Raw genomic sequence first — 13,209 nt, 5'->3', positions numbered from 1 at the left:
TGAAGAATTAGTGGTCCGATTGGAATTAAAAACTATTAATGGGTCTTACATTTCGCAATAACACACGTAATATAAATAAGAAGTCATTTAGGATCACATCTTTAGTTGACAGATATTCGCCAGTGAAGACACTATCACCATACAGCGTTTACATTCTACGTTCCTTGGGTTACAATGTCAGAAATTTTGGATATCTATCAATCCCCCTCAATAGACCAAAGCGTAGATAGAGAAGAGGAACGTACTTATTATCCTTACGTGCAATCGTTTAATAACAGTGATGAGATACAAATTGACATTCATCAACCTGATGCATTTATTTGCATGAGTGATTCGAAACTTCGAATTATTGGCGAACTAAAAGAAGAAGCAACTACTACAGTACCTGTTGCTATAGAAAGTGAAAAAACAGAAACCCCTGTTGCGGGAGAACGTAAATTAACAAATAATGCAGGTCTTTACCTGTTTGAATCCATAATTTACTCTTTTAATGGCAAAGAAGTTGAAAAAATAAGAGATCCTGGTACTACAACAACCATTCATAATTATTGTGCTTATTTAGCAAATCAGTCTAAGAATCTTATACAAGCCGGTTGGAATCCAAATGCAACAGGCCATACAATACTTACCCAAGACGAAAAAACCAAGAAATTTGAAATATGGGTGCCATTTAGTTATATTTTTGGTATATTCTTTTACTATAGAAACGTTATGTTTGGACATCATTCTATACGACTTGTACGCAGTCGCAATGATGATAACGCGTATATGGTCACTGGAAGTGCAAAGAAAGCAACCATAAAAGTGCATAGCGTGTCGATACAAGCAAAGCACATTTATCCCAGCGACAAAGCGAAAATAACGCTATGGCCGAAAATTCAACCCGATAAACCTATAACTATAGGTTACAGAAAAAGTGAACTTCATGTATTAGCTTAGCAAAGCTAAAAACAGGCACTGACAAAGAAATTTGGAGTATTAAAACAACGACAAATTTAGAAACGCCCAGATACATCGTCTTCGCATTCCAAACAAACATAAAAGACAACCATAAAAAAGATGTTACGAAATTCAGCCATATTAACTTGAGAAAATATCAAGCATGGGTGGGTTCAAGTGTTTATCCTTATGCAGATCATAGTCTCGATTTTACATCTAATCAGTATCTATCAGCATATACGGCATACATGAATTTAGTGCAACAGTTGACTGGAAATTCTGCTGCCGATCCAATAATTGACTACTCTACTTTTGCCAACACACCTCTGTTTGTAATTGATTGTTCAAAACAACCTGAACCTCTGAAAGCGTCAGTGGTAGACATAAAGTTAGAATTTGAAAGTCATGAAAATTTTCCCGAATCGACCAAGGCTTATTGTTTAATTATACACGATAAGATAATTGAATATAGACCTAAAAGTGAAAAAGTGCAATTCTTAATATGAAAAAAAGTGTTAGTTTCTCTGAAGCACCTCCAACTATTCATTATATGTGTCATTGGTCATACGCTTACTCTCAAGCCAGAAGAGGTGATAAATGGATACAATGTGCTGCAGATAGAGATAGATTTCGTTTACGTATTCTGAGGACTGAACAAATTTTAAATCCTCCCCAGTAGCATGCAATATTTTTCCAATATTTTTATAATATTAATATTATATTAAATGTTGATTAGATATTACAAATATTTATATAATATTCATTTTAAATTTGTAAATTTATATATGAATTTCAACATTTATTACACGTTTATTAAATTCTTTTTACTAAGAAACCCAACAAAAAAAAATTGAAAAAAATGCACCAGGTTATAACAAAGTTATAATTTGCTGTTAATATATCGGTTAATTGCTGTTAATATATCGATTGTACATGGGATACCATGTTTAATCGATATATTAACAGCCTCGAAGCAGTTCAACGAAAATTTTTCAAATTTTTATGTTTTCCCATAGAAGGTGTGTACCCCGCAAGAGGATATGGCCATACATTGTTGTTGACTAGTCCTTACTCGGACGAATATTTTAGTCATAACATTTTTGTTCAAATTACTATCTAACAATATAGATTGTCCATTTCTTTTATCCAAACTTGCTTATGTAGTTCCACGTAATAGATCTCGTTAACAAGTAACTGTCTATGCACCATATTGCAGAACTATAATATCATGCGTACGTCTCCAATTGTGCTTATGACGGCTATTTATTATTATTATAATATTATTATTATTAATTATATTATAATTTATTTCATAGTTTATGTACATTTTTAATGAAGCAATATTAAAAACTGATTTGAGAAAATACCACATATTGTGAAATTTAAATTATTTTAAATCCTACTTCGAACTCATTAAGAAGTAATTAAAAATTGTAATAATCTGATTCAACATTTATAAAATTTGAATTTGTGTTTCGTCTACAGATGCGCCTGGTCTGGTTCCAGTTGAACCACGACTTGAACGTGACTTGAACTTTATTTTCCGTTCCCGCGTTTGGTTTGTGCACTAATCTGCAGTGTGCATTGGGTAACATGGTGCAGTATATGCGAAATGCAAATCTGCGAGATCTGCAAGTTTCTCTGTTTCCCGCTAACTGCATCCAGTCTCCAGTGCATATGAGTACTCAGCTGCTGTATTTATTGTTTTTGGTGGTTCAAAAAGCATTTTATGTAAGTACATGGTGTTTGTTTTCTTGTGATTACTTGTACAACTTTAATAATAGGTATAATGACTACGACAAATTCAAAATACTGTAGTAAATACCGTTTTGTAAAGAAGACAGTAGTAAATTTCCTCGCTTCTGCATGCAATGCAAAAACGGTACAAATGTGGATAGTGATGTTGATAATATACGCGGTAATTTAGTGCATCAAGGTATAAATAATCATGAAAACATCAACAACATTGAAAGCCAAGAAAGAACAGTTTTTAATGAAGTAACCCGGCCGTGTTCATCTTCGTCCATGATGATTAATGATAATGAAATCAACGACACAAATCGTCGTCGAATTCTTGTCGGTTTTATTAAGTCGTGGTCAATAGAAACGAATTTAAATTTACGACAACTATCCATGTTATTAAAAGGATTGCATAATATTTTTCCAGAATTAACTCTACCGATTGATGCTCGAACAATATTGCATTGCAAAGCCCAAACAGAAATAATTAATATGAAAAGCAGTTGTGGTACAGAAGGTGAATTTGTGTATTTTGGGGTTCAGCCAACTTTGAAATTATACATGCAAGACGCTTTCTTGCAGATGAATATTTTAAAATTAAACTTTATTAAATTGTCATTTAATGTGGATGGATTACCAATTTTTAAAAGTACTAACAAGCAGTTTTGGCCAATTTTAGGTCGTATTCATTTAAATAATTTAGTTATCGATCCTTTCGTTATCGCGTTATTTTGTGGTGACAGTAAACCTTTTTCAGTAGAAAATTATTTAGATCAATTTGTTGCGGAGATGAACCATTTACTATTAACTGGTTTTGTTTTTGATAATATAATACTTCCTGTCAAAATTTTATGCATAACTTGTGACGCTCCTGCTCGCTCTTTTTTTAAATGTGTAAAAAATCACAATGGATTCTATGGTTGTGAAAGGTGTGTTCAGAAAGGATGTTCTGTAGAAAAATGCCGTGTTTTTTTACAAATTTTTAGTGAATTACGTACTCATGATAGTTTTGCAAACAGAGTTAATCCTGAACATCATTTAAATGGTGTTCAGAGTCCATTTCTTCAGTTGAAAAGTTTAGATATAATTAAACAATTTCCCTTGGATTACATGCACTTATGCTGCTTAGGTGTGATGCGGAAAATGCTTCTATTTTGGGCAGTTGGTTGTCGATCCCAAAAAGTTAGGTTGCCTATTCATCTTCGAATTCAGTTGTCAAATAGAATTCTAAGATATGCAAAATGTGTACCTATGGAATTTAATCGCAAACCTCGTCCGCTCTCAGAATTGAATAGATTCAAAGCTACAGAATTTCGTTTTTTTTTACTGTATTTAGGACCTGTCGTTCTTAAAAACATTTTACCTTTACGTCACTACGAACATTTCTTACTGTTCCATTGTGCTTTACGAATTTTATTAAACAGTCATTTTAAAAACTCTTCTTGGATTTCAACGGCTAAAAAACTTCTAGTCCATTTTGTTAAAATGTTTAAAGTTTTGTATGGATCTGGATCTTGCGTATATAATGTACACAATTTAATTCACCTAGCTGACGATGTTATTAATCTTCAGGAAAGTTTAAACGAACTTAGCTGTTTTCCGTTTGAAAATTTTTTAGGCAAATTAAAATACATGATTCGAAGCCCTCATAGACCTTGTGCCCAAATTTGTAAACGACTTTCAGAAAAAAATATTGTAAAATATACGCCATTGACGAGTCATTTGATTAAAATATCTGAAATAGATATAAAATTTTCCAATTTCACCATTAAATTAAATGATTTTAGAGATTGTTACGTATTGTTGAAAGAAAAGAAAATTTTAAAAGTACGAGGTATTATAAATAACCACTCTGTTACTGGTAACCTTTCAACAGAGTTGGGAAATTTTTATGAGTATCCCTTACCTTCAAAACATGTGGGTGTTTTTAAATTTAGGAGGTTTTCTTCTGAATCCGTGAAAGTTAATTTGGATGATGTAATTAGCAAATGTTTTGTCGTTCATACAGAACATTATTTTGTTGGATTTCAACTTTTACACTTAATGAATTGATAAATATGTTTATAATTAAGATTTGGTTTAAAAAAAATTAAATGATCTTCTAATTTATAATTAAATAATTCACAAAGATTATGAAAAGTAATGTTATAAAAGGAGCGTCAAATTTCACCATTATGCTTCATTAATTGTTGTTATTACTAGCATTTTAAAGTACTTTTTTTTGTTTTATACATAATTTCTTACATTGTTATTTCTTGTCGTTTGTCTTTTATGTTAAACCTGGCATTTATCGATATTAATGGCTGTTTTATTTTTAATCGATTACATTTTCTTTTTTGGTAAATACCGGTTTAGAATGAACGATTTTATAACTTATTCATTACGATTGTTTAAGACACAAAATTGAAAGAATTAGTTCATTAAAACCATCCCACTAAATGGCATATGAGTTACCTGATAACGATCAAAATTCCAACCTAAAGTACCACATGACTGCAGTAGTGTGTTTCTTTATCAGGAAGTTTGTCTTGACAAAACGTTCGTATCAGTATGAAAGTTTAATTTAAAAAAATATATACATAGAACAACATGTGGGACATCATTGTGTGGAACGAAGAAAATGCCATTGACTTCGTACCGTCCTCTTGGGCAAATGAAAATAAAACTCTTTATAAGTATCCGCAGTGCACTGAGACTAAAATGAGACAATTAATTTATGAATGCAAAAATATAACGGAGAATTTTTCTTGGTTTAAAGCTACCCTAAAGAAGGGTAATATTCAAAAACTTGAAATTGCCAAAAAACTTTGCGAAAAGGGAAAATTTTCTTCCAATATTGATACATCGAGCGATAGCGATATAGAAACAGGTGGTGAGAAAAAAAAGAGGAAAAAAAAAACCGACGAGACGATTAATTGAAGAAACAGAAGCAATGACCTCAGACACGGAAAGACATTCACGAGATAACAAGGATTCTAACCAGTCGTCCAGTGAGGAAGAAAATGAAGTTCCAATCAAATATAAAAAAGTCAAATTTAGAATACCTGATTCTCCTCCACTCTTATCTCATAAAACTAACCGCGAAGATTACGCAAGTACGCTTTTTTTCTTTTTCTTTTTTCTTTTTGTAATACTCAATCCATTCAATTACAAAATGTATTAAGAATTAAAAAAACATAAATAACATTTGTAGATCGTGAAGATAGCATAAAAAGGAAAACATCCTTTACAGACAATTTCCCTATTGTTAAGAGGAAACAAATGTCAGCCATTCAAGATTACCGGAACATACAACGGCTGGAGGAACCATCAAACAATTTTTCTAATAGAAAAACAAGACATACAGGTAGTTTAGAGAATTTTATGACAAGTAAACTCTTTACAATATGATTTTATTTTTTTTTAGATATGGGAGACACCAGTAGGCACGAAAGCGATGACACTGATAAGGAATCAGGTATTAAACTTTGAAAAATTTGATTTTTTTATCTCACTGCTTTCTTGCAGAGCAAATACATCTCAGTTCAGCTAGTACACTAACAATGTCAAGTGATTCAGCGACCAGTTTCTCAACACGTAAGTGTATTTAAGAGATGTTAGACTTACAAATAATTAAATCATTTGACTATTTGTAGATTTTATGAACACAGTTTTAAAAAACCAAGCTGCAATGAACTATGACTTGAAAGTTATTAAAACACTTTTAGAGTCATTCAAAAATATTTCTGAATATAAGCATGTTAATGTGGAGGAAGAATCGATATTTCTAAATAAGTTGCCGTGCTCAACCATAAATGATTAGAAGAAATAGAATTAGAAATTGCCGGAGATAAGAATAAATTCGATGAATTGGTAAGCATTTTTGAATATTATTAACTCCTACTAATTATTGACTAATTTCAGGTTGCCGTACTTTATTTGACAGGAAGAGAACAAGTACAAAAAACGGTATACGCAATTTTAAAGAAATTGCTGATGAACCAGGTTGCTGTAAAGTTTTCAGGGCAGGGAAGATAAAGTAAAATGCCTTTTAATGAGCTCACAGTTAATAAGGCTGTAATATGTATGTAAAGTTGTGTGATTAATTAATTACGAGCTTTATAAGTTGGGTTAATTGCAGGCGCCACACGCAAACGCCACAAAAATGCCACGGATACAGAAATAAAAAAAGCGGTAGGACTCTATCTGGCTCAAGCAAAGGCAAGAATGAATTTGCACCGGACAAACGATGAGGTATGATTTTTTATGTTAATTAATTAAATCGCTTTTCAACGAATTGGTTATAGGACAAATAATTATTATTAAATAAATATTGACGTATTATAACGATGAAATCTAGTAGTAGAACGTTTTCAATTTCATTGAGTATATATTTTATTTGATTATAAGTTAAGAGTGTATTTTGTTGTTGAATAAATTTTATGTTTGGTACAATTATATATATATATATATATATATATATTTATGGCTAACTATCAAAGAGAGGACTCACTGTGGACCATACTAAATGAGGACCTATAGAAAAAAGGAAACTAGAGCCGTCAAAGTGTTGGTATAACTTTTATTGGTTAGATGGCGCTAAGGGAAGCACCAATATACACGTGAAAAATGAAAGGCGGCAAAATTTGTTTTTACGAGTATATTATCACAAAGTGAGGACTGCACCATTCTTCTGTTAATGTGAGAACCGTATATTTCGTTACTCAGTGCAGACACTGTGAGGACCTTTACACATGTATAAAATCATGAACATGCTAAAGTAAGGTCCACACCATGTTGCCATGTTTTCTGAGTTAAGATTTTCCGTATCACACGTTTCTAGACATAACAAACGAATAACCTTTTCATTTTTACGCGTTGGGTTGAAGTGTTGTGTTCGTAAATCGGGAATTGAAATTATCAAAATAAAGGTAAGTATGGTAAAACTGTAAATAACGTACCCTTGAAACAAATTTGTTAGAATATTGTTTGTTGAATGGTATATTTTTATTTCCCGAGCCTAAGCTTAAAGGAAGCTTATCCTCGACATCATTTCACAAATGCTGTATCTCTAGATTCCGCCTGTCTATTTGTCGTTTCTTCTGTAGGCGATTTTATTATGCAAGTATGTTTGTAAACTACTGGACTGATTATTGTAAAATTCTAAATATACTTTATTAGTATTGCGCCGCAGATTGCAAAACACTATCCAAAATTTGTTATGTAAGTTCTGTTTAAAATTTGCAAAAAAAATATTTCAGATGTTCTTGTGAATTAAAGAAAATATTTTTTTTTAATGTATTTTATCAATTTATCTTTACTTTTGAAATTGGACATGTGGAGGTTCATTAATACATTCATTGTTTTAATCTTACATATGCAGATTTCCGAAAAAAACGTAAATTTTTACAAAAGGCTTGTAATGGGAGTATATCGTTAGTCTGAGTTAATTTGATTTTCTTCAAAAAAAAAATGAAATATACAAAACTCCATAATTCTTAGGATAGAAAAATTAACGGATAATACACTAAAACAAATAAAATAGTAAGTTATTCTTCTTATTAAAATTAATAACTGTTCAAAAACATGTAGTGGTTTTGAATTGCACTTTATATTTCATAGTGTAATGGGCGATAAATTACTTATTTTTGGAGATATCAATATGAGTCAGAACAATCCTCATCGTTGCAAAGATCAAGGATGCCCTTGTGAATCCTGGATTTTATGATTTCACACCGCTTTAATCAAGGTTTATAATTTCACAGTTAAATATTGCCGCCGCTTGTCTGGATGCAATATCTTTGTCCAGTTTTATAATTTTATAGTTTAAATTTGTGAATAATAGCACTTTTGCCAATTAAAATATTAATATTAAACTTAATTAAACCTTATATGGCGGAAATACGAATACTTTTATGACTCCCCAAATAGACTGGTAACTGGTAAATAATTTTGCATAAACATCTCCTTTGGAGGGATTCTCACTTACAAAAGACGAAAGGATTCATGAGAGATCAGAGTCCCCTAACTAGTTGCCAGCCCAGTGTGTGTTTTTGTTGTTACATTAGGGGTAAGTGTTGATATCTCTGAAATGTGCATGATTTCATAAGTAGTTTTTTTATTTTTAAAATTGAGTTTAATTTTGATTGTAAACTGCCCTTTGTATTCTTGAATGGATAATGTTTTGAGTTTCATATTTTTGAAATTAATTTGCATTAAAATTATTGGTTAAATAGTAATATTGTTTCGATGAACGCTGACTACGTGCTTCTACAGTGTTCTTTACCTTTTTAGTGTTATGTAACATTCTCATTTTATATATATTTTTCAATGTTTGTTTGTTTTATTTTTCAAAGATTTTATTTCATACCTATAACGTTTTCTTTAATGTACCAAAAAGGTTTAATAGTAAAATACATTTCTGTTAATTATAATTGTATGATAACTCTAAACTAAATTCCTTTTGGAAATACGTAGTCATTTCCATATTAAATATAATTATTCATTAGTTAGTATTTTCTATGTCCAGTCACTAGAATGTGTCATCACGAACCAACCTATCAACAAACAAATAATATTTCCATTATATGTCGGGCACGAGGACCACGACAAGAGTTTCACATTTGATGAACTAAAAAAAAGCTAAATTTAAAAATGTCCCAAGCCCGTTACAACAGACAAGGGAAATTCTGTTTAAGTATCATTTGAACAATTTTTTGCCATCATTCGACAAAGCTAAATGCATTTGTGTAATGTATGATGATACGAATAGTATACATATTGATAATCTTGTTTTGTAGTTAGAATGAATAGAACACAGAAAATATTATTGAGGGCCAAAGCTACTTTGAAGGCTGATGCTAGTACTTTGGATTTACTGGAAATCCCAAAATATGAAAGTACGAAAGGACTAGATCAAAATGAAATAACCATACTTCTTTCCAGTGAGTACTGCACATAAGTTATACCTATTGGCATCATAATTTTTTAGATCGCCATAAGTTATTTAAAGAAGTTATATCAACTGTTGGTGAAGAAGTTACATCAACTCTTGATGATGAAATCGAACCCTATGAAGACAGCGGCGAAGAATACATTCCAGATTCTGAAGAGACATCTTCCGACAGCGATTCTGAATTTCAAAACTTTATAAAGTTTCCACCACGTGTTTTACGAGATCGCCAGTCTGATATGGAGGAACAAAAACAAAATGCGTTGAATGGAGGGAATAGAAATAAGAAGAATGTAATCAACAAAAATACAGGAAGAGAGACACATGTATTAACTAATTTAGACCAACCAAGTACATCTACATATATAAGTAAGTATTGCCAAAAATTTTAAAAGGAATAACATATTTTTATTATAAATTTATAAATATTGTCTTTGACTCGATAAGACTATAAGCATCAGTCTAATATTTACAAAAAATATAACTTTATGTGAAAAGAAGTAGATATTTCTTACCATGGGAGACGATAAAGAACAATAATACAAATTGTGAAATAGAAACAGTTAAGATTAATGTATTAATTTCATGTCTCCCCAAAGCAGTTGTCTCTACTATAAATAATGCTCCATGTTCGGATGGGGTTTTTATAAATATCTACTTTAGATATTTCGTTGTTCTTCAAGTTTTATTGAGACTTGAATACATCCCTACTGTGTGAATGAAAGTTTATACTTTTTTAGATTGTCCAATATCGTTTAATGAAGTCACAACAACTACTAATGAAACTGATACGTACGAAGATCGTGATGCTGAAAATGTTCCAAATTTTGAAGATACATTTTTTGACAATAATGAATTCAATCAGGCAAATCAAAATTTAGACAAAGGAGAGGTGTGTTTCATTGTTATAAATAGTTTAATTTAAAATATCTATGAATATCTATCTATTACTAGGCACCTAATTCGAGAAAGAAACGTGTATGGAATAAAAAAGATCATTGCTTTTTTTGCGATACAGAGGTCATGAAGTTTTCGCGACATGTTATACGACATCACCATTCTGAAATTGAAGTTCAAGAAATTTTAGCGCTAAATGTACGAAGCAAAAGAAGAAAAGATCTCTTTACCAAGCTCAGAAACAAAGGAAATTTTTTGAAAAGTGCTGTTGGTAAACATGTGGTACCAGTAAGGAAGCCTACATTGAATAGTTTAGAGCAACTCTCTACTACCGCATACCTTCCATGTAAGCATTGCAAAGGGTTTTATAAGAAAAAATTTCTTTACAGACATGTGAAAAAATGTCCACATAATAACGATGATAAAACCATAAGAACCAATGCCCAAAGTGAGGGTCAATCTTTGTTTGCTGCTTACAGAGAGAATGATATTTTGCGAAAAGAAGTATTTCCAACGATGAGACCAGATGAGATATCATTTACAGCGAAAACAGATCCTTTAATATGTGCTGTAGCTAGGAGGTATTTGAAAAGCCATCGTGACAAACAATTCCGATTAGTTGCCTCACGCAAAATGAGACAACTAGCCTCCTTACTTATAGAAATAAAAAAAAAGATTAAGGTTAAAAGTTTATTCCAAGCACTAGATCCATTAAATTTCGATATTCTTGTTCAGTGCACTAAAATAATCTCCCGATATGACGCCGAAACGGACTCTTATGGTGCTCCATCACTAGCATCTCACATGGGAACGGAATTAAAAGACTGCATTGACGTGGCTTACAACATGTCACTTAAAAAATATAAAGCAGAAACAAATGATGCAAATAATTTAAAAATTTTGAAAGAATTAATTGTTAATGAGTGGCGGTTCGAGGTATCCACCATAGCTAACAGTGACTTACAACAAAAAAAGTGGAACAAACCCTCACTTATTCCATTAGCCGAAGATCTTACTTTGTTAAAAGCATACCTACTTGCTGAAAGCGACAAATGTAGAAATACCCTCGCGGAGTATCCAGAAAATGAAAAAGCTTTCAAAACTTTAACTGAATTAACCTATGTGCAACTGCTTCTCCTAAATAGAAGAAGGGTTGGCGAATTACAAAGAATGACCGTAACTTCTTATACTGCTAATATAAATAACAAAAGTACAAATGAATTCGATAGCTGTATCACTGAAAGTGAAAAAGTCCTGATGAAATCCTTCAAAAGAGTTGTAATAAGGGGAAAACGAGGTCGAGGAGTCCCGGTTCTGTTTACGGAAGAAATGGTCAGAAATACAGATTTACTTTTGCAAGTCCGGAAACATTTTATGCGACACAAAAATGAATATTTATTTGCAAATACAAAATCCTCTAGTAGTATCAGTGGAACGAAGGCAATTTACAAGCATGTAAGGCTTGCCGGTGTAAAAAATCCGGCTGCTTTGACGTCGACTAAATTAAGAAAGCACCTCGCAACGATGTCTCAAGTAATTAATTTATCTGAACAAGATTTGGAGCAATTAGCAAATTTCATGGGACACACGTCTGAAATACACAAAACTTACTATAGGTTACCTAGCGATGTGTATCAAATGGCCAAAGTGTCAAAATTACTTCTACTTAATGAAAAAGGTGAAGCTTCGAAATATAAAGGGCAACGCTTAGACGACATCAACATCAATTTAGATATAGTAGAAGAGTCAGATGGCGACAGTGAAGGTGATGACTTCAATGAACAAAACATAAGAGGCGAGATTGATAAGAACAACGTGAGTATTATAGGTATTTCTTATTATTTCACAATATTTTAATGTTTTTCCTGTAATTTAAAGAAGGAACCCACTTCATCTAAGAAAAATTCTATGTATGTTTCCCAAACGAAAAAGAAACGTACGCTAGAGCCCTGGACGGATAGTCAAAAAGAAGTGGTATTAAGCTATTTCAAAACTCACCTGAAGAAGAAAATTCCACCCAAGAAAAATGAATGTCTCCATTTAAAAAGTGAACATCCCGATTTATTTTCCAATAAATCTTGGGAAAAAATGAAAATCTTTGTTGTAAACAAATATAACCAAAACAAATAAATTTTATTTCAGATTATAAACTTATTTTTACTTCCCGAACGTAAGCGAAGGAAGTATTGTAATCGATTCCATCGGCCGACTCTCTACTTTTACGTTTTCTCGACCTTTCACGACCCTTATAATACGAAGAAATAGGTCTGCCGTTTCCGTCTCTCTGTCCGTTTGTCTGTCCGTCTGTCTGTCTGTCTGTCTGTTTGTCTGTCTGTCCATTCGTCTGTCCGTCTACCGTCCCGATTTTTATTAGACAGATAATCCCCGAAAGTACTGAACCGATAGTTGTCAAATTTTGTATTTATATGAGGAATATCATGTAGATGGTAAAACGCTAACCAAAATTTGTCTAATCATCTCCACACATGTAGTTTATGATTCCGTATTGAGTTTTTATGCGAAACGTCCACATTTTTGGAAAAAAAATCAAAATTATAAAACAACACTTTGCAAATTTAATTTTGAATTTCCAAAACCGAATGCTTTGAAATCTTGCAAATGTTTTACAATTATGATACGCATGATAAATGTTTAATCAAAATATATTTACTTAATAATAATAATAATAATCATATTTTATT

General features: G+C 31.8%; 2 protein-coding genes and 1 long non-coding RNA gene across 3 annotated transcripts; all 3 read left to right on the top strand.

Annotated features, from left to right (window-relative positions):
* The first annotated feature begins 174 nt into the window (after positions 1 to 174).
* On the top strand, positions 175 to 939 carry LOC135143844 (uncharacterized). Its single transcript, XM_064075785.1, has one exon. It carries the CDS (start codon positions 175 to 177, stop codon positions 937 to 939), a length of 765 nt encoding a protein of 254 aa, XP_063931855.1.
* Positions 940 to 6,097: 5,158 nt separating this feature from the next.
* Positions 6,098 to 6,454, top strand: LOC135143796 (uncharacterized). Its single transcript, XR_010282901.1, has 3 exons — positions 6,098 to 6,136; positions 6,187 to 6,255; positions 6,315 to 6,454. It is a non-coding gene; the product is annotated as an uncharacterized LOC135143796 (long non-coding RNA).
* A 2,210-nt stretch (positions 6,455 to 8,664) lies between these two features.
* Positions 8,665 to 12,637, top strand: LOC135143843 (uncharacterized). The gene is made up of 6 exons (XM_064075784.1): positions 8,665 to 8,728; positions 9,459 to 9,602; positions 9,650 to 9,979; positions 10,351 to 10,502; positions 10,565 to 12,322; positions 12,386 to 12,637. The coding sequence occupies exons 1-6, from the start codon at positions 8,665 to 8,667 to the stop codon at positions 12,635 to 12,637; spliced, it is 2,700 nt and encodes an 899-aa protein (XP_063931854.1).
* The last annotated feature ends 572 nt before the right edge of the window (positions 12,638 to 13,209 follow it).

The sequence above is a fragment of the Zophobas morio genome, unplaced genomic scaffold (assembly GCF_036711695.1).
Source record: "Zophobas morio isolate AGI-343-1 ecotype UQ-CSIRO unplaced genomic scaffold, CSIRO_AGI_Zmor_V1 ptg000076l, whole genome shotgun sequence".
In the NCBI taxonomy this organism is placed as follows: Eukaryota; Metazoa; Arthropoda; class Insecta; order Coleoptera; family Tenebrionidae; genus Zophobas; species Zophobas morio.
Note: the sequence above shows the minus strand (reverse complement) of the source record. Positions and strands in the feature narration are given on the sequence as shown.